This window comes from Parasteatoda tepidariorum, chromosome 10 (assembly GCF_982258835.1).
Source record: "Parasteatoda tepidariorum strain Cologne lab strain chromosome 10, Ptep-v5.0, whole genome shotgun sequence".
Taxonomy (NCBI): Eukaryota; Metazoa; Arthropoda; class Arachnida; order Araneae; family Theridiidae; genus Parasteatoda; species Parasteatoda tepidariorum.
The window spans coordinates 75,599,818-75,622,717 of NC_141764.1; the positions used below are offsets into that span (position 1 = coordinate 75,599,818).

The 22,900-nt window shown below is 31.2% G+C and overlaps 2 protein-coding genes across 2 annotated transcripts in view; both read left to right on the plus strand.

Moving 5' to 3' along the window:
• The window catches only part of LOC139426144 (uncharacterized), a 31,921-nt gene extending 13,010 nt beyond the window's left edge, over window positions 1-18,911 (plus strand). The window contains exons 2-3 of the mRNA XM_087152846.1: window positions 15,803-16,662; window positions 16,762-18,911. Of these exons, the coding sequence (XP_087008972.1) occupies window positions 15,803-16,662; window positions 16,762-18,911 (3,010 nt within the window). The remainder of the gene's footprint in view (window positions 1-15,802; window positions 16,663-16,761) is intronic.
• Window positions 18,912-19,125: 214 nt separating this feature from the next.
• LOC107437924 (uncharacterized) lies at window positions 19,126-19,969 on the plus strand. Its single transcript, XM_087152847.1, has 2 exons — window positions 19,126-19,785; window positions 19,886-19,969. The coding sequence occupies exons 1-2, from the start codon at window positions 19,126-19,128 to the stop codon at window positions 19,967-19,969; spliced, it is 744 nt and encodes a 247-aa protein (XP_087008973.1).
• The last annotated feature ends 2,931 nt before the right edge of the window (window positions 19,970-22,900 follow it).

A 22,900-nucleotide genomic window follows, 5' to 3' on the forward strand; every position in this document is an offset into this window, starting at 1 on the left:
TATTAATTAAATAATAAAAAGCGTTATAACAGCAATAAGGAAATAATAAGGAGTGAAAAACTGTTGAAGCACTCCTCGATACTTAAATTTTACGATGTTTTCAGTTTTACAACGTTTCAGCGATATAAATATAAAAAATGGTGATAAAAACTCATACAAAACTATTAAAACCTTGAGCCAGTTAATTAAATTATTAAAAAAAGCTATAATGATAAAATAAAGAACAAGAACATGTAACTTTACTATGCTTTACATTATGCATGTAAAAATACGAAATTAATCCAGAAAAATAACGATAAAAATGAAACAAAATAAAAATGTTTTATCATGTTAAAATCTTTAAATCTGAATTGATTTTTAATTAGTTTTCATATACAAATTTCCTATACTTAAGTAGCATTCATATACTATGCAAAATGCATCGACTGTAAATAAAATAGAAATATTATTATGAAAAATTAATTAGTTTCTTATTACAAGAGGTGGAACTTACTTTTAAAAGCAAAAGTTTTAATTTTAATACAAGTTTTAATCACGTTAAAATCTCTTAATATACTTTTACTGTTAAATATTGTTAATATACAAGAAATAACTTTAAAAACAATGCAAAACACATCTGAACTATTTCAAAGAAAAACTATCATTTCTAAGAAAAATAAATAATCCTTTTTAATACAATGAATACAATGCAAAGTACATCTAATCTATTTCAAAGAAAAACTATCATTTTAAAAAAATTAATAATCGTTTTTTGTCACGTGAGCTAAATTTATATTAAGCAGCCAGAGTTGTAATTTTTATCAAAATTTTAATCACGTTAAAATCTTTTAATTTACTTTCACTATTAAATATTACTCAAATACAAGAAATAACTTAAATACAATGACAAACTCATCTAATCTATTTCAAAGTTAAAATATCATTTCTAAGAAAATAATCGTTTCTTATTGTACGAACTAAATTTATATTTTAAAGCAAAGAGTTTTAATTTTAACAGAAGTTTTAATCACGTTAAAATCTCTCCATTTACTTTTACTATTAAATATTACTCAAATGCAAGAAATAACTTAAAACACAATACCAAACACATCTATTCTATTTCAAAGTAAAAATATCATTTCTAAGAAAAATGAATAATCGTTTCTTATTACACGAGCTAAATTTACATTTAAAAGCAAGAAATGCATAAAGATGTCTTCATATAACCACCACTTTTTCCTCTTATTTATTCCCCTTGATTCAGTTTTAAATTTCTCCCTCCATTTTAGTAGTGACCTACGGTAAATAATTCTCTGCTTAAATCTTTCTCCCTGCCCTAACCCTGATTTAAACATCAATAATCAAGACTAGGGTTAAGGAAAAAGGGTAAAAAATATATATATTTTTGCCTCCTTTCCTATTTTAGTGAACCCTTTTCTTAAACGTTTGAAAAATGTCATCTTTCAGCTGTGGACCACCCCCTGCCCTCTAAAACATCCCTCCTGGTCCCTGCAAACTATTGAAAATTTCTAAACAAGCCTTTTGGAAAAGATCCAGCAGAATTTTTTTAAGAACAAAATGCGTTTTCTTAAAGGAATTTTATTGCCTCGTACTTTCTTAAGACATGTCATGTTAGATCAAATGAGTTTATTCGTGTTTGGGCATGTTTTTTTCTTCTTCTCCGAGGAAGCAAATTTGTTTGCTGAAGACAAATGTATGAAAATTTATACCGGATCTTTAAAATTACAAAAATTCAGTTCGTTTAATGTCTTCATGCAGTTAAGAAAACATAAGCAAAATAATCTGAAATTATTTTTTTAACCATTCCTAAATAATTTTTGATTGAAAAAATATAACAGTTTGAATAAATAAAAAGAATATATGCATTTATAGTTAAAAATAGATATAGGAGAAAGGGACTATATTCTATGGTTTTGATTTGATTTGCATGAATTAATCATATTGCCGTCTGGGAAAAAAGATTTTATGAAACAGAGTATCAAATGCAGACAAATAAATCTTACAAATACTGTTTGTTAATAATTCAAGCTATAAAGCTTGTTAGGCGTCTTATATTTTTGCATGATTCATGAAGTAATAACTTTTATCCATTATAGAAAGGGAAATAAAAAAAGGGTGAATTATTATTTTAAAAAAAAGCTTGTATTTTTTACATACTATTATAAATTATTTTTTATAATAGAAATTTCAAATCTGGTAAAATTATTGGACTGCATGATAAAGACATTTCTAATAAAATATATAAATAAATGATTCCGGATAATAAATCCAAAATATACGGTATTTAAACCACTCATTTGGCATTACTTGCTTAAAAAATTCATTCTCCTCAAAAATATATAAATAGGAAAATATAGTCGACGCATTTCACGCGCTGAAAGGCAGGCGCCCATTTTCAAGACTTGGCAGACGTGAATGAAAAGAAACAAAAGTAATAAAATGTAAAACATATAGTTGCTAAAGAAAATGGAAAAATAGAGATGAGAAACAAAATTAGAAAAACCACATTAGCAGAAAGGGAAAAAAAGAAGATGAGTAACAGAACGAACAAAAAAAACATGATGACCCAGAGGGGCAAATCATTATCTTATTTTCTCTCTCGGCTACTGTGGTTTTCCTTTAATTTTGTTTCTCATCGCTATTTTTCCATCTTATCACTTCCATTTTATCACTCTTTCTCAAACAATCAGTGAACGTTTTTTGCTCACACTCAGCAGTTTAAATATCATCTTTTTATGGATATTTGACTGTTTTGATTGAATATGGTAAAATAGCAATTAAATAAATTGCTATTTAACTATTTTTGACGAGAAATTTCTAACAGTTAAGGTATACAGTTGAACAATTTGCCGTTCATTTTGAACCACGGAATAGCTTAATTAAGTTTAAGTTGCAAGATAATATGGTTAAGCAAAGCCATATATAAAGATTGTTGTAAATTTGAACCATATTATTGTTAAGTATGAATCAAAATTTATTTCAGGGTATTATAATGGTAAACATTTTTTAAAATTGTTTAAACCACTTATTCTCAAAAAGCACTAAGCTAATCAAATCATTTTTTCAAAACTGTGATCTAACTACCTTTGTTAAAAATTTTAAAATTACATATTTTAATAACTATTCACTATTGTAAAATTATACACATAAAACATGCCTCTTTCACTGAGTTTATAACTTCAAACTATTTTTTGATCTAGTACAGCATTAAATATTGAAATAGTTTAAATCACTTAATCTCAAAAATCACCTTGTTAGAAGCTTTAGTTTAACTATATTTTACTATATATATAGTTTAATCAACTATTTTTAGTAAATATTCGCTAATGAAAAGCTAAATATTAACAAAAAATTACACTTAAGTCCTGTTACACTGAACTGAAAACAAAATTAATGACTTTAAACTGCTTTTGGTCTAATACAGCATCAATATCCCTTCAAATAGTTTTAAATACTTAACTTTTAAAAACTGTGAAAACTCTCATTTTAACTACCGTTATGTTAAAAATTTTATTTTAACTATATTTTAATCAAATTTATTTTAGTAACTATTCACTTTTGAAAAACTATGCACATAAAACTGTTTCTTTACAGTAGTTCTACACTGAACTGAAAATTAAATTTACCTCTTCAAACTATTTTTAGTCTAATACAGCATCATGTATCCCTTCAAATAGTTTAAAATACTTAGTCTCACAATGCACAAAGCTATTTTAAGCATTTTGAAGACTATAAAAAACTGTCCTAAAACTACACTTATATTAAAAATGTTAACTTATATATTTTAGTAACTATTCAGTAATGAAAACCTATGCTCATTAAACATTTTCGTTACAGTCACTTTGCACAGAAAACTAAATTTACAACTAAATTTATTTTTGTTCTAGTACAGCATTGACATCCTTCAAATAGTTCAAAATATTTAACTTAAAATAATTAATCTCAAAAAATGCCCTAACTATTCGAAGCATTTTGTTAACTGAAAAACTATCATATACCCTTATGTTAAAAAATTTATCTTTGATATTTTAGTAACTATTCACTAATAAAAAACTAAACATTTTCGTTACAGTCCTTTTACACTGAACCGAAAACAAAAATTTACAATTTTTAGTCTAAGTATCCCTACAAATACTTTAAAACACTTAGTCTCAAAATGCACTGAGCTAATCGAAGAAGTAGTTTGATAAATGCCACAAACTCTTACAAAGTAACTCACGAAAGGTTACAAACTCATACATTTCTCCCACGCCCATTAACTCCTACACATTCTCCAAAAGCCATCTTCTTAAATGCCGAGCAATAAAAGTCAGGGCGACTAACAAATTTTAACAACCGCAATCTATCGGTTACTAAGTATAAAAAAATGAAGAATATTCAACTAGACGGCAGACTTTGGTGATATGGTTAATGCATGGTGACAAAATATGAAGGCGCCAATTTGTATAGAGTAGGACCTCAAAAGAAATAGCTGACGATATAGCACCTTACCTTAGTCTCTCCTCCCTTCTATAGTTGCCAGAGAGCATCGATTCTTGGTGAAGGAAACAGGTCTATTCACGTTGTTACATCTAACATTTTTGGTAGACTGGACCGTCTAATTGGGGTTGAACCACTACTGCAAATAGAATGAGGGAAATGATTAACACTGAATAGGCTTTGTATATAGAGCTATAGAATTGTTCTGATTCTAAAAGCGAGCAACGGGTACAAATTTATTACAAGTAGTAATGTCAAGATGTATTTTGTAAACAATTTAAGAGACAGTTAATCTTGTTTCGCTAACTATAACTTGGATTGCTTTAGATTAATTGTAGAGTTTATATTGTTATAGAAATTTTCGAAGTATGTTGAACATTAATACCCTCGAATTTTCTGAAAACCTTAATACGGTACAAAGTTAAGATATACTATTGTGCAAATTAATCATTTTTGAAATTAAGGAGATGAAACTTTTATCACTTTATTAATTTCGAAGAAAATTTTTTCAGCAATATGGTTAAAGATACCGATGAAATAAGTACTTTAATTAAATACTGTAAAATATAAATTAAATACCAGTTAAAAATATGCTCGACAATCATGGTTCAATGGAAAATGCTTCAATGAAAATGGATTTTATGGTAAAAAATAATAGCACTGAGGATACCAACACTTTTTACCCGAAATTTAACCACAATTTTTTACCCGAATTTCAGCCGAAAATTTAAGGAAAAAGCGATTTTCTTGGGGGTTTTTTTAAGTATTATATTTATTTATTTTTTACATACATTACCATTAGAAAAGAAACTCTTTAATACATTTCAGAACTCTTAAATACACTCAATCGAAGACGAGTTAAATATTTAACATAAAATTTAAAGCGATTCATTTGTTGTTAAGTTGAAAACTAATACTTTAGTATTGATAATTAAGTTGAACGATATTTAATTACCTATCATGACGTACCCCTCATAATTTAGTTATGTCTATTGCTTTATTTCGTATTAGCTAGTACAGAGTTTAGTTTTTACATATTAAAACAACTTATTTCAATAAAATAGGCCACATTTAATAAACAACCAAAAACATATTTTAATAAGCATCCGATTTGTATTTGATATGCTCACAGGATATTTGAAAAGCATTCACTCCAACATGTAAGAGAGCGGGAGAGTTTTTTTTTTCTTAATTTCAGCAAAAAAAAACACTTACCAATCAAATATGTACTGCGCACCACCGCTGTAATGAGCTTAACTACTAATTGAACGATAAATTCATTGTTTTCTCTTATTATTTTTAATTGGATTTATCTTGAATTGTTTGATTATTTATTTCATTTCGTTCTATAAAATGCTCCGATTTTTTTGAAGGATGTCATCGAGTGTTATTGGAAAAGTGTGTAAATTGTTTCTTAAATATTTTAACTTTCCTCTAATTTTATAGTTGTTAAATTCATTTCAATAATGCGTTGACTTGTACCATTAACCCTTAACCCATTTCGGTATAGAGTCAGTCTGGCAACACTAATTCAACAAATGCTACAAACCTCTCTAAATATAAAACTAACTGCTATTAAATATTTATAAACCACTACTCTTTAAACGAAGAGCTAAAGTATGTCACTTCACTGTCCAAAATCACACTTGCTCATGTCTTGCATGACTAAAATTTTCAATCGAAATTTGCTGTTCTCGAAAATGTTAAACTAACAAAAGAATAAATATGTGAAGGAGTATTATTTCTTATACTTACCACATAAATAGTTTTTGATAGATTACTAATAAAAAAATTTTCTTTTCTCTGCTTATATAATTTAACGCAGAAAAGAAAGTAAGAAAGAAAGAAGCAGAAGTAGAAAAGAGGAATCAGATATAAATTTTATAGATAGCCTGCTCTAAATTTATCCCTGTACTAAATTATAAATTTTAGATTGGCTGCTCTTCAAATCCTTACTTATGTTTTTCTTTTAGAGTTTCGAGAGAGATCTTTTGTGAGATGAGCAAAAACGAAATGTGAAAAATGTGCTGTCATGACGTCATAGTAAATCGTCTATAACTGATTTTGCGCTGGTAAATCATTTAAAAACGGTTACTGAAAAAATTGACTGCAACACTGTGATGCGTTAATTGTTCGACCAGTGCGTCATATTTTTTCAGAGCAATTAAGTATTATTCGTTCATATCCTAGGGTTTTACGCAATGCAATGTAACCTTGATATAAACTATATTCTGAATTAATTTTAAAATAATTTTTAATTAATTGTTTATAACTATACAATTATTCATAATTCATTATTTATATTTAATTATTATTCATAACTAATTATTATTTATAATTATTATTCATAATGAATTTTTATAATTAATTATTATTTATAATTAATTTTTTATAATTAATTGTAACTTACAGTTAATTATTTATAATTAATTTCTTCAGATTGAATTTTTATTTATAATTAATTTTTTATACTTAATTATTTTTAATTAATTTTAAAATTATATTTAATTTTAAAATAAACAAAACATTTTATTAAAAAGTTTAATCGCATTGATTATTTTTATGATTTTTAAAAGTTCTTGGAAAACACTTTATACCATGGTATGAAATAATTAAAAAACAATTTGTCTATTAAAAAAGGAATACTGCGACGAAATGTAATAATTTCTTAGAACAGAGAACAAATTTAATAACTTTTTTGACAACTCACGCAAGTAAATGTTAATGAATTAATGCATTTATCGGAAATTTTATTTCAGGAAAAAAAAGTGCTGATTTCGCCATGGTTTATTTTCCGTTTATTTGAGTTATTACTTTTGATTCAAAACTATTTTTATTTTATTAGCATTACAAATTGAGACCATTTGTTTAATTATTTGTTTTTTGGTAAGCAGGTTAAATAAAAAAATGATGAAAATTAAAACTGAAAAGGAAGATCTTGATAAAAAAATAATAATAAGAGTCTAGTTCGTGCCAAACGCAAAATTGATTTGGAATGCTAAAATACTCCCTCGAACAAAACAATCAGAATTGATTGCATTTTTTACTAAAAGAAAAAATAACTACCGAAAGTTGATCCTGAAAAAATGATAAAAATGAAAAATCAAATCTTACAAAACGTAAACAGATAAACTAATCCTAACACAAAGTAAACTCTGCAATTATTTGAGAGTTTGAAAAATAAGTGATTAAATTTAAAAAGTTTACATATCAAAATTTTTGGAAAAAATTTTATTTAATGCGGAAATAAAATTGATTAATAATTAAACAATCTCAAGACCTTTAAAAGAATAATCCTAAGAAACTGAAGCGAAAAGATCAACCTGATAATATAACAATTTCATTTGCTTCTAAAGCTTCAACCACCTTCATTCTTTGAAGCAAAATAAGTTTTTCTTATTATTAAATAAGTCTCAACACCTGTTTAAGGTAATAAAAATCACTTGATTTGATTCAAAATAAAATTTTAAGAAACCTCTGTCTAATTAGTTTTTTATACCTGGCAAAACATTAAAAATATTTAAAATTTCAGTCAGAAATACCCATCACGTTCTGACTTAACACTTTTGGCTATCAAATAGTGGAAAGAAACCTACAAACATATGCAGTTTTGAGTCCAGCAAACAAAAAAGCTACTCAAAACCAGTAGCTTTTACTTAATTAGTTCAGAAATTGAACAGACTACAAATACCATTAGTTTTGTTCCCACAGTGGGTGCAAAAGTTAATTAAACTACAAACAACATTTTTTTCCTTCCTTTTTTAGTCCTATAGCTAACACAATTTCATCCAATAGAATTCACTGAAGCTTCAGTTTCCTTTAAAATTAAACAAAAAAATTAAAACAATACAGAAAATTAACTGATCAACGTAATCAAATAAAAATTTGAGATATAAAAAAATACTATTAAGAAAATTGCCAAAACTTCAAAATTACTTTTAATATTTTCTATCCCCACTTTTCCTTGAACTGGTTATCTTTAAAATTAAACTTTTTACTTGATTTATCTTTACGTACACAACTTGTGCTTATATGAATTGATTCAAATTATGTATTATTATCTATTTAAGCTAATTATTTTCCGAAATAAAATTCTATAATTAACTATATAAATTCTATTATATATATATATAGGGGAGAGTCGGGTAGCCCCGACCACTTAAGGAGTATTGCTTATATTTTTGTATAATATTGAGTACTAATCAATATTTTTGTGTGTTTCTATTGCTTTATCATCTAATTAAATAATGCAAAGAAAAATAAACCAAAAAAACAATAGTTTAACTCAAAAAAATAGAAATTTAAAAAATTTGACTACTGTATTCAACATATTTTCAAAACTATTGTTTACCATGTTACCAGCTGTATATATACTTGAAACTTAGAAAATAATAATTTTTTTTAATATAACAATTAATGTCCGATGGCCCATTGACTTGAAAAAATATTCTATACATTTGAAATTGACATGTGGGCGAGGGTACCCGACACTCCCCTATATAGGTATATATATATATATATATATATATATATATATATATATATATATATATATATATATATATATATATATAATATATATATATATATACCTATATATATATATATATATATATATATATATACCTATATATATATATAGGTATATATATATATATATATATACCTATATATATTATATATATATATACCTAATATATATATATATATATATATACCTATATATATATATATATATATATATATATATATATATATATATATATATATATATATATATATATATATATATATATATATATATATATATATATATATATATATATACAAGAAAACACTAAGAAAGTTAAGAAAAACAATAGGTATCATTTATTGCGCTTAAGCTGCAAGTAAACAGCACTCATTAGATAAGTTCAAAGTGAGAATGAAACAAAGAAAAATTATAGACATATGAAAAAAAGGGGGGTGGGAAATAATAAGTAAAAAAAATAACAAACAGCAGTTTATCAACAAAAAAAAATTTTTGAATTAAAAACCGGAAAAAAAGCCGGAAAAAAAAGATATAATCTTTTCTTCAGCCCGCACGATTATATCCGCAAAACAAAGTGCTTTCTGATATTGTATCAATAAAGCCAAAGCAAAATATATTAATACAATAGTGTGAGGAGCACTCAAAAAAATTTTTTTATAAAATAACAACAAATAAAATAGATCACAAAAAGTGAAAATAAGTAAAAATAACATGTAAAAACAGATAATAAAATAAAATAAAAAGAAAAAACATTAAAAAGGGGGGAACTATAAAGCGAGTAGCAAAATTAGAACAACTTACTTAGACGGATATTTTTCAAGAATGATTTAAAAATGTTTTCGCAGAAAGATTGCCAGATTACAAAATATGAAAACAAAGCGCAAATTGAGTGTAACAAGAGGGTTTTAAAGTGTCGTTCTTACTGCACTGCTGAAGTGATTTGTTATTCTGAGTTTTGATTTGTTAGTTACCAAGGATGAGCCCGAAATGGATGTGCGCAAGGTAATATTATACTGGATAATTTTAAAAATTGATCATAAATAGTTTTAGAAGATAGATGTTTATTTAAGAAAAAATATAAATTAGAAAAGAGAAACATAAATTGCCTGTTTTGCAAATAATTTTAGCCGCGGATTTGCACGATATGGATTAGCACATAGAAAAATTATTTAAATTATCAAGAAAAAAATTTTGATAGATAATTTTAACACGGATTTGCACATGGGAAAATCATAAAAAATTAACAAAAATAAATAAATAAATTATATATATATATATATATATATATATATATATATATATATATATATATATATATATATATATATATATATATATATATATATATATATATATATATATATATATATATATATATATATAATATTATATATATATATATTGTTCCTGTTGAATAATTAAATGTTTTGCGTTGATATATAAAAACGACTATTTCATTTCACTTTCAATAACAACTATTAATACAGCAATGCTTCATAAACGCTTCTTTTGAAACTTGGAAAACAAGTCTTAACAATCTCACTTTAAATTCTGATGGACTAAAATCTGACAAGTCAATTGAATTCCCTTAAAAACTGACTAGCTCAATTGATGTCATTTTAACTACTTGTCTAAAGCAAAAAAGCGCACAATTTTCAACAACTAACTAATTCTATACACTTGATTAAGATCTATCAAAATCAATCATAACCCGGTTTGTCGGCAGCCATCAAAATCTGTTTGACACTGTACAAAAAGCAGATTTATTTGCTCTGATGGGCAATCCATTTTAAAACGATATCATGATAAATGAACTAATATTCCAAATGGATCCTCTCGAGGGTTGTCCACCCCTATATGCTCATGAATGCGTCATTCCCCTTTTCCATCAAAAATATCGCCTTCTTATTTTACAAATTGGTGTCCATATCTATGATTGTCTATGGGAGATCTTTTGTTGCTGCAAACAATTGCAGACTTGGAGCATGCTGAAGTACGCGCATGCAGAATTCCCCTCCTATCGATATCAACAAAACGAAACTGGAAGACATTGAAGAAGCTGCATTATGTATTTATATAAGATATAATCTCAATCCCTTTCCTTCATTTGCTGATTGCCACACTTAGTAGGTATATATTGCTACATTTGCTGAAAATCAGCTAATAAAGCTAGTACTGTTTTTTTTCTTTGTTTTTTTTTTAATATAGAGCTAGGGAACATGTGATAGAAATTAGTATTTTTTAGACAAAAAATATCTATCGGTAATTTTTTCGTTAGTTAATAATATTTTTCATAATGATCTTAAGCTGATTCCCATAATTTTCATATTCATCGCTGCATTAGCAAAAATAAAATACATGCATAAAGAATTACCCACACGCAACAATGTGAATCCCCCATCAACAATACGAAAATGGGTGACACTGCTTTTTTGAAAAAGCTGTATTGTTGTTGCCATAGACCATTAAAGCAAGGGGTGTGATTGTTCTTGTTTTCTAGTGGTGCCATAAATGCCCAAGAATTTGACTTTTACCACGCCCATACCTTTTCAACCCTTTACAGGGCGAACCCATTCATACATCCATTCATTCATCCACAACTCGTAATCGTAATTTTAACCTAAACCTGAGAACGATCAAGTTCAAATTCAGTACCCCCCCCCAGAGCTATAATTTGTTATGGGAACATGGAGGACTTTGTGACCCGACAGTTTCATCGAGTACCAGTCACCATTTACTACGAGGTGAGTCTTCAACCGGACGGATTCAAAATTCCGTTCTCCCGAGCATGAGTCTTGCCAACGGGTTAGCCTGCCAACCAGGCTATTCCGGCCTCAGAAGTTATAATATATACTTATATATAATATAACGTTAGTCCCTTTTTTTCATTATCTAATTGCCTCACTTTGTTACAGTGTTATATTTACCGAAAGTAAGCTAATCCAGGTCGTAAACTATTTTTTTTGAAATATAAATGACTGAACTAATATTCGCATTTCATTGAATTGCTAACATCCACAATACGAAACTTGATGACATTGCCTCTTCTAAAAAGCTATGTTATATACTTGCATGAGATGTAATATTAGGGCCCTTCTTTCATTTGCTGATTGTAGGTATATGTTGCCACATTTGCAGAAAATCCGCTTATCAAGATCGCAAATTATTATTTTTTTTTTAAATAACTGAGTGAACATGTATTTGAAATTCGTATTTTTTGAGAAAAGTGAAAATTGGTTCTTTAATCAGTAATACACTACTGAAATTATAAAAATATATAGAAGGTATTTCTCTTTCGGAAACATTAGAAAATAAGTAAAAACTTGTAGCCCAATAAACGAAAAAGAAACAACAATGTCACCAAAAATTCGATTACTACATTTTAGAACTATATATAAATATATATATATAATATATATATATATATATATATATATATATATATATATATATATATATATATATATATATATATATATATATATATATATATATATATATATATATATATATATATATATATATATATATATATTAATAATCAATAATACTACATAATATCCACTTTATGGTTTAGTTGTGTTCTTATTTGTTAATTTTTCTTGAAAGATTGAAGAAATTGTAAGAAGTTACTTGTTGTCATTAAACGTATAAATTTGGATTTTCAGAATGGAATAATCGTGATTCATATGAATCACGATCATATGAATCACGACAAGGAAATGAAGAACATGGTAAAAAGTTATTACCTAATTGAAAACTTCATTCGCTTCAAAAATATACAAGTACGAAATTTTAGTTGACATGTTTCAAGCGCTTCAAAAATTGGCGAATATTTTCTAATTTAATAATTTAATAAAATGTATCACTAAACAAAGTTTAATTAAAATTTTATATGTTTTAATTTTCCTGTAAAAAAATAATACAATTAAATATCATGAAAAATTCACTTTTTTAATCTATACGACTTAATTATAATTTAATCTATACAGTTATACAATTTTTATTTATCTCAATATTATATGCAAAATTCATTGAGCAAAAAGTTTACAATTATTAACTATATTTCAAAAAATTTATTAAAACTTTGCTTCAATATATTACTTATTTAAATTATTTGATACCTCACGTTACAGTATTATACACGTTTTAACCGGTTTTTATCAAAAAGGAAAAAGAATAACACTCTGACAAAACAATACAGAAAAATAATTAATTTAAAGCTTTCACTAAATTAGGATAGAAAACTTTTTAAGACGTTGAAAAAAACTAATCATTTTTCTGAAATATATTTATCTACGTTTCTTTCAATATTTCAACTATTATTTTTGCAGACGTCCTTTACTTTAAGGTTAAATTTCTTTGTAAAATTTGATCTTGTTTTTATTTTCAGTTTACTTAATATAAGTTTGTTGAATCAATATATATTCTATAACTTCAAAGAAATATTTTCTAAAACTATTATAACAACTAAAATTATTTTTCCCCAGACGTCAGAGTTATTCAGTCTTGATGCCAGACAGAAACGAAATGAAAGGGAAAAAAAGACAATAAAATCCCCGCTGGGAAGAAATTTACCCCATAGATGAGCTCCTATCATTATCCTTGTAGGAAGCACTTCAAATAGATAATGGCCAAGCATGATTTTCTCTTCAATGCTTTTCAATTATTTTAAAAAAAGTTTCTGAATATAACATTATCTTACAGTTCACAGGAAAATATTTTTCAGAGCCTACTGATTGTGAATAACATTTAAATGTCAATAATTGGGACATGGTAATTGAAAATAATATTTATTTTTAAAGCAGTTACATCACTTTTATTGGATAAAAAAATAATATTCATAGTTACGCTTTTGTACTCAAAAAGTTTCGATAAAATATGAAGTATTTGACATCAAAATCAAGACAAAGTACTTTTTCGAAAAAGAAATAAAAAGTTCATTTTTTTTCAGTTTATAATCCAGTTTTTTAACATATTTGAGTAATTTTTGTCGAAACGAACTCCTTATTATTTATATGGAAAAAAAATAGAAATAAAAAGTATTTATCAATAGCCGGATGAAAAATATTTGCTAACTCCTGGAGGAGAAATATTTGCCAAATTCAATATAATATGGTATTTCGTATTTTTATTTAAGTCGCACTAGAGCTGCACAATGGGATATTGGAGACTGCCTGGGAAGCATCCCTGAGGATGATTCGAAGACATGCCATTGCAATTTTGATCCTCTACAGAGGGGGTGGCTCCCCTGCTTTGGTACACCGAGGACCTGTACGCGAAGTCGAGCAATTTACAGTAAAATAGTTTAACAAGGACCGATAATGCACATCCTCGGACCCTAAAGCAGGCTGATCAAAGTGGTCACCCACGCTCTTACTGACTGTTGAGGTTGAGTTCGAGATTAGTTAGATAGTTTAAGTTTCCTGTGATGGCAACATCTTTCTTGTTTTTATATTCTTTTTGATGTAAATAAAAGTTAAGTTTTCAGTTTGTTCTATGTGACATTCAGTCTAATTTACTCGCAACAAACCCCAACATTTGGTGCCGAAATAACTTGGTAAGTCGTACTGAACTTGTTTTAATTACTTTTATCATAAATCTGAATTGGAATGGCTACCGGTAGTGAAAAACTAGTAATATTTAAACGCAAACGAACAACGCTACGTATCGCCATTACGAAACTAACGACGAAATTAAACGATGCTGCTAGTACACAAACTGAAAAGGAATACAACATTGAACGTTTACAAGATAAAATTAAAGAATTGACCTTGGCTGATGATGAAGTACATAATTTTTTAAATGATGAAGAATATCAGGAAGACATAATAGAATGCGAAAGATACACAGAATATGCTCATTTGGCGTTATTTAATTTCAAAAGAACAGCGAATCGGGACACGAATTCAATTTCTGAAACATCGCCAACAGCTGCCAATATAAATAATTTCTCGGCTTCGCCTTCAAATGTTACAGTAAAGTTGCCTACAATAAAAATAAATACGTTTTACGGCGAAATTGAAGAATTCCATAGTTTTTGGGAGCGTTTTGAAAACTGTATCGACAAAAACGATCGCTGATTGACAAGCATGTTTTTTTGCTGGGATATTTAGATGGAGAAGCAAAACGTATAGTTGATGGAATTAATATAACTGCAGAAACATATGCCACAACAAAGGATATTTTGAAATCGAAATATGGCGATAAAGATAAAATAATACAGGCTCATCTGGATTATTTAGAAAACCTAAAACCTGTCAAAAGTCACTCTCCAGCAGCAATAAATGAGTTATATATTGATTGTAATTGAAGGATACAGGCTTTAGATGCGTTAGGGGAAAAAACTCAATCATACGGAAGAATTTTGGCTCCTAAAATACTTCGTGCTTTTCCGCATGAAATCTGTTGAAATTGGATTGTACATGCCAAACGTGAAAATTTTACTGAAAGCGATATTTCAAAATTAGTGAAATTTTTATCCGAAGAGGTCGAGGGAGCAATTACTGCAAGTAATATTAAAGGTTCACTAGCTCCAGACTATCCAATTAAATCCTCCTTAGAAAATTTTAATGTGAATTCTAAATCAGTTACCAAAAGTAAAATAATGTCACCCTTTTGTCCTTTCTGTGAAACTGTCGGACATTGGCCTCAACAGTGCAATGTTGTAACGGACATAGACGTGCTCATACAGAAATTGAAGACTAGTAATAGATGTTTTTTGTGCACTAACCGAGGACATACCACAAAAAATTGCCCCCGTAGAGATAAATTTAGCTGTTCCAAATGCAGGAGAAAACACCATACATCAATATGCAAACCTCTAACCAATGAGCAGCCTGTGGCTACATCTACAAACAAAATTGAGATATCGTCTTCCAGTTTCGCTCATTTGCAAACTGCACGAGTTTTCATAACTGGGCCTAATGGCATTACAAAACTGGCACGTTGTTTTTTGGATGGTGGAAGTCAATCTAGTTTCGTTTCTTCTAAACTTGTGGATACTTTAAAACTTCCAGTAATTTCAGCCAGCCATTTGGACATTCAAGCCTTTGAATCCCCAGCTAATGTTGGCCATATGCGAAGGCAAGTCAAATTTCAGTTATCAAGTATCTGGGACGAATCTAAAGTTAATGTTACTGCATTTGAAAGCTCCAACAAATATGCATCACACCTACCTTCATCAACGGATGTTTCACTCCTTGCTAAAAACAAGCGAATGAAACTTGCTGATCCAGATGATTCATTGTCGAATTTGTCAATTGAGATTTTAATCGGTGCAGATTTCTACTGGATTGTTATGAATTCTGAAGCTCCAGTCAGGTTGTCGGAGTCCCTGGCATTGGTCCCATCAAGTTTTGGTTGGGTACTTAGTGGAACTCGATCACACGCGACAGTTTCCTTCATTTCAACGGTTCATAATGTTGATGTGTATACTTCAACTCAGGAATTAGACAATGTGGTACGAAATTTCTGGAACTTAGAGAGCATTGGCATACAACCAACACAAGAAAAAATAAGTCCTCACAACTCAGAACTCTTGACGAACTTTCATCAATCTTTTGAAATCATCGATGGTAGAAGAGTTGTAAAATTGCCTTGGAAACCAGAAGTTCAACTTTCGTCGAACAATTATGGGGTCGCAATTCAGCGTTTTAAATCTTTAACAAGGAAACTGCGTGCAAATTCAGAATTCAAAGTAAAATATATTGAGCACATGCAAGATTACATTGATAAAAAACACGTTGAAGTTGTCTCAAAAACACATAATGAGGAACGCTTATTTTACTTGCCCCATCACGCTGTAAAGAAAATCACAAATGGAGAAACTAAGTGGCGTATAGTTTTTGATGCATCTTCGCATTCTCCAGGTCACCCATCTTTGAACGACGCTCTTGAAGTAGGACCAAATCTTCTTCCTGATATCTTAGCCACATTGTTGAGATTTCGACTTTCTAAAATAGCAATCACTAGTGATGGGCGACATGCATTTCTGCAGCTGATTCTAGCAGAAGAAGACAGAGATGCAACACGATTTATTTGGTACAATACTACATATACTCCTGATGGGAAACTCTGCACTGAAGATAACATTGTAACTTACCGATTCGCACGTCTTCCATTTGGACTCGTCTCTAGTCCATTTTTATTACCAGCTTCTCTTCGTGAATTGGCTGCAAAACACAAACAAGCATATCCTACAGCAACTAGACACGTTGAGAATAACATCTATGTGGATGATTTTGTAACGAGAACATCTACGGATACTGGAGCTCTGATTCTTTACCAAGAACTGCAGCAACTTACATCACTTATTAGCCTACCATTAGACAAATGGACTACAAATTCTAAGATTTTGAAAGATATGTGGAAACAAGAAAACGTCTCGTTTAAGGATATTACGCAGGTCTTGGGTGTTAAATGGGATACTAACAGTGATGTTTTTCAAATTGATGTGCTGACAAAAATTGTTCAAGCATGCAAAGAACCAGTAACAAAACGCTTACTACTGAAGCTGATGTCAAAGTTTTACGATCCTCTAGGCCTGTTTGCTCTAGTTATAGTTGTTGTGAAGATATTGTTTCAAGATACATGGTTTAGTGGTATTCAGTGGGATGAACTATTACCTCCATCTGTAGCACAGCAGTGGCACAAGTGGATAAATGAATTACACTATCTGAATGAAATATGCATCTCAAGATGGATTGGCTTTTCCGAAAATTCCGACGCTACCATACATGTGTTTTGCGACGCTTCGGAACGTGCATATGGTGCTTGCTTATACGCTCGTCACGCAGATGATATTTCTACAGAGATCCATCTCATTTGCAGTCGAAATAAACTAGTCCCAATCAAAAGGGTCACTCTTCCGAGGCTTGAATTGTTAGCTGCACTACTAGGAGCTCGCCTACTACAGTATTTTTGCAAGGAAACGAACATGAATTCCTACACTGCCATACTATGGAGCGATTCTACTGTAGCTTTAAGTTGGATAAAGGGAAATCCCAACCTTTGGAAAGCATTTGTCTGCAACAGAACAACAGAAATTCTTCAAAACACTACTTCAGCACAATGGCGCCACTGTCCCGGTACAGATAACCCTGCGGATCATCTTACTCGTGGTACCTTTCCATCACAGTTATCGATTTTAGAATCTTGGTGGCACGGCCCTAAATGGCTAAAACATGATCCAGAAACTTGGCCTATCAAAGTTTTGTCTACACGTACACACTCTTTAGTTGAAGCTGAATCACGAAAAACCAAATTTCAATCCTCCTACGTTGCAACTGCAGAAACCATCATAGAAATATCTCGATATAGTTCTTACACGAAACTTCTCCATGTGACTGCCTGGATTCTACGTTTTGTATACAACTGTAAGAGTCAGCAACACATAACTCATGAACTGAATTGTAATGAAATAGAGAAAGCTAAAAACTATTGGATACAAACTGTACAGAATCAATGTTTCTCAGCTGAAATAAATACCTTAAAAGCTGAACGTCCCCTGCCGAAAAAATCCAAAATTTCCTGTTTCAATCCCTTTCTCGAAGATAATTATTTGCGCCTTGGAGGAAGGCTGCAATTTTCAAACATTTCATCTGATACTCGACACCCTTTATTGCTCGATGGTAAACACTATTTTGTCCACCTATTGATCCAGCATACCCACATACGACTTCACCATTTAGGTGTGCGTATAATCCTGTCCGAGTTACGTTCAACCTTCTGGATTTTAAGAGGACGTCAAGCTATAAAGCAAGTTATTCACAAATGCTTGCCTTGCAAGCTGTCCAAAGCAAAATACGGAAAACAAATCGAAGCTTCTTTACCTCCTGAAAGAGTATTGTACCTTCTGCTCCATTTACTACCACAGGAATTGATTTTGCTAGACCTGTGAACATTCGATGTTTGAAATCAAGAGACACAGCCTACATAACACTATTTACTTGTGCAACAACACGTGCATTACACATTAAACTTGTGTCGGATATTACCACAGACAAATTTCTTTTGGCACTACAACGTTTTGTTGGCCGCAGAGGACTCCCACACACAATCTATACCGACAATGCTACCACTTTTCATGCAGCAAATAAGGACTTGATTCTGTTATGGCAAGAGCTCTGTCATCGGCTAATATTCAACAATATTATGCCCAAAATGGCATAACTTGGAAATTTATCGCCCCACGAGCGACTTGGTGGGGAGGCTGGTGGAAAAGCCTGATAGGAATTGTCAAGCGATGTCTACGAAAGGTACTCGGACGAGCACTTCTTGACGAGGAAGGTCTGTCCACGGCCCTCATTGGAATAGAAGCCGCTCTGAACAGCCGACCATTAATATACGAAGATGGAGAAGATAACAGTTCCACAGCCTTAACACCAAGCCATTTCTTGACAGGACGAAAACTAACGGCCATTCCATCCAGCCCAAATAATAACACAAAGCAAAGAAAGATCTACAAGAAGCAGCAAGACTTACTCGACTACTTTTGGAAAAAATGGTCCAATGAATATTTGCTTCAATTGCGGTCATTTCATCAAGTTCGTAATCAGGACAATATCATTAACATCCGAATTGGTGATATTGTACTCCTACAAGAGGATGTCCGACCACGGCACATATGGAAGAAAGCTAGAGTGGTGAACTTGCATGAAGGACGAGATGGAAAAATTAGATCCTGTGAGCTGATTGTTAATGGTCTTAATATAACCCGTCCGGTAGCTCTGGTCATCCCCCTCGAGGTCTACCAGGGTGGGGAGGATGTTGAGGTTGAGTTCGAGATTAGTTAGATAGTTTAAGTTTCCTGTGCTGGCAACATCTTTCTTGTTTTTATATTCTTTTTGATGTAAATAAAAGTTAAGTTTTCAGTTTGTTCTACGTGACATTCAATCTAATTTACTCTCAACAAACCTGATCAAAGTGGTCACCCACGCTCTTACTGACCTTAGTTAGGGATGCTTGAATTCCGTGTTCTACTGGGAATCGTACCTTACAATCAGTTCACTGCTGGACCAAAATCAGGATAAACGATTCCAATTCTGGATTGATGTTAATGACTGGGCTTACAAATGGTTGAAAAACCAACTGAAAAACTGGAATGCCAATGGCTGGGTAATGTTTGCTAGTGGTTGAATGAGAAATATTTAATAATTAATGACTGAAAAAGATGTGTTCGTCAAGAACTGGATAAAATGTATTTGCAAGTGCCGAGAGTGCAAATATTTGCCAACGCCAGGAGATATATTAGCCAATGCAATGATAAGAGATATATGCCAATGACTGAATGATAGTTGTCTAAACAATGGCTGGATAAAAGACGCTTGCCAATGACTGAATGTTAAATGTTTACCTACACTATCTGGCCATTAATGACCGGACACCCCTCATTTCGGATACATGAGGTGCTAGTATCAAGTCAGTAGGGCGTAGGGCCGCCACGCGCCCAAATCACAGCTTTAACCCTTCTAGGAAGGCTATCCACTAGGTGTTGGTACACGGCGGCAGGTATTGCCCGCCATTCCTCCTGTAACATGGCGAAGATTTGAGTGGTGGTTTTGGGGCATTGTGGTCTGGCCCTCAACCGGCGCTCCAACTCATCCCAGAGATGCTCAATTGGATTGATGTCAGGACTTTGGGATAGCCAGTCAAGCTCTTGCACCTCCATTTCATCAAACCAGTCCGTGATGGCATGTGCTTTATGAATGGCAGCGTTATCGTGTTGAAGCACAAACGGGCCATTACCGAACTGTTGCAACAGGGTGGGAAGCGCTGAATTGTCCAGGATGTCTCTATACCCTTCTGCGTTCAGGGTTCCACGCACTAACACCAAGGCTCCAAGGCCAAACCATGAGAAAAAGGACCAAACCATAATTCCTCCACCGCCAAACTTCACAATGGGGACAATGCACTCGGGTAGGTACCATTTTCCGGGCATTCGCCAAATCCACACTCGGCCATCAGAGTGCCACAACATGTAGCGTGACTCATCACTCCACATAACGCTTTTCCATTGCTCTACTGTCCACTGGCGACGTGCTCTGCACCACTGAAATCGGTGGCTGGCGTTTGATGGAGAGATGTTTGGCTTATGTGCTGCTGCTCGTCCATGGAATCCTTGTGCAATCAGCTCCCGACGAATGGTACGTGCACTGGCAACACTGCCAGATGCAGCCCGGAAGTTGGTAGCGACAGTGTCTAACGACATTTGTCGGTTTGCCTTCACTACACGTCGAAGAGATCGTCGATCCCTGTCGGACATTATTTTGGGCTTGCCGGGTCGGGACTGCAGTTTTATCACTCCCTCTCGTTCCCATTTCAACACGACGTCACCAACTGTTGACTGTGGTACCTGAAACTGTGGTACCTGTGGTCGGAGATGGCACGTATGGAATGACCAAATCGGTGGGCGCCTATGATCATGCCCCTTTCCGCCTCATTCAGCTCTCGTCGTCCACTCATTTTCACTGTTAACGCTCGTATGGCCGTCGCCTGCTTGCGAGTGGTCTTTCCCCCACCCCAGGTTCCGTATTTATTCCGCCAGGACGAATCCACCTGCCGTTCAAGGGGTATCCGGACATTAATAGCTAGATAGTGTATCTCTGGATGAAATATACTTTTCAATGGCTGTAATGATAAATTCGTCAATGACTGGATGGAATATATTTGCCAATACGGAGATGGGAGATGCTTGCTTAAACCAGATGAAAGATGTTTCCCAATTATGCTTGTCAATGGCTGATTGTGAAACATTTGCCAATGACTAGATCAAATAGTCAAAAGGTTCGAGAAAATTTATCTGACCTAATACAAAATGAAAAAGCAAGCAAATCAAAGAGAACTAGAAAATCTTAGGTTGTTAAGCACATATTTATCTAAACGGAAGAAAAACGTGAACATGTAATTTTTACAAAGTATGTTTTCATTTTTTTGTAGACACAATAAATTTTTCAATAACTGATGAATTTAAATAGATGTTTCAATGGTTAATTACGACTAGAAACTACGATTACGTATAATTAAACTAAAAAAACTCGTATTTACCTAAAACCGAAACTGATCTGAAAAATTTCCAATTTGAAGAAATTATGTTTTCTGTATTATCTGATTGAAAAATTCATTTTCTTCAAAAAATGTGCAAATCGGAAATGACAGTCAATATAATAAAAATAGGCGCTTATTTTAAAGATTTGCCGCGACGTGAATGGGAGGAAACAAAAGTGATTCGAAATATAAAACGTAAAGTTGCCAGCTTAAAGTGAAAAAATAATGGCGAGAAACAATAAAAGCTGGAAAAACCAAAGCAGCCGAAAGAGAGGGAAAAAAATGTGGAAAAATAATTTCTCGGCTACAGTTATTTTCCCAGTTTTGTTTCACTCTTTTACTTTTACTTTTTATGTGTTGGCAACTTTATGCTTTATATTTCAAACCACTTTTGTTTCTTCTCATTCACGTCTGGCAAGTCTTGAAAATAAGTGCCTATTTTTGAGCGCTTGAAACATGTCGATTGTTTTTCTCATTTATATATTTTTGAGGTAAAAGAAGTTTTTAATCAGTAAATATCTTACTGTTCAGCTTCTTGGATTATTTATTTAATATGTTTTTTGTAGTTACACAATAATTGTGCGCTTCGATAACTACTTGAGTATATTTAGGCTAGATTTTAAAATAAAATTTAATCAATCAAAAGTTAAGTGAAAAAAAGTCTTGTCTAAATGAAACCCCTCGTTTAAAAATATGTATTGATCAAAGTGAAAATTGTAATACGTAAACAACGTTGAAAACGACTTAAATACTCAAAATTAAAAAGTAAAAAAATTACATTGTCAGCTGTTTTTTTAACGGCAAGCACTGAACACTCATTCTTCGCCTCGAAAGATGCAGGAA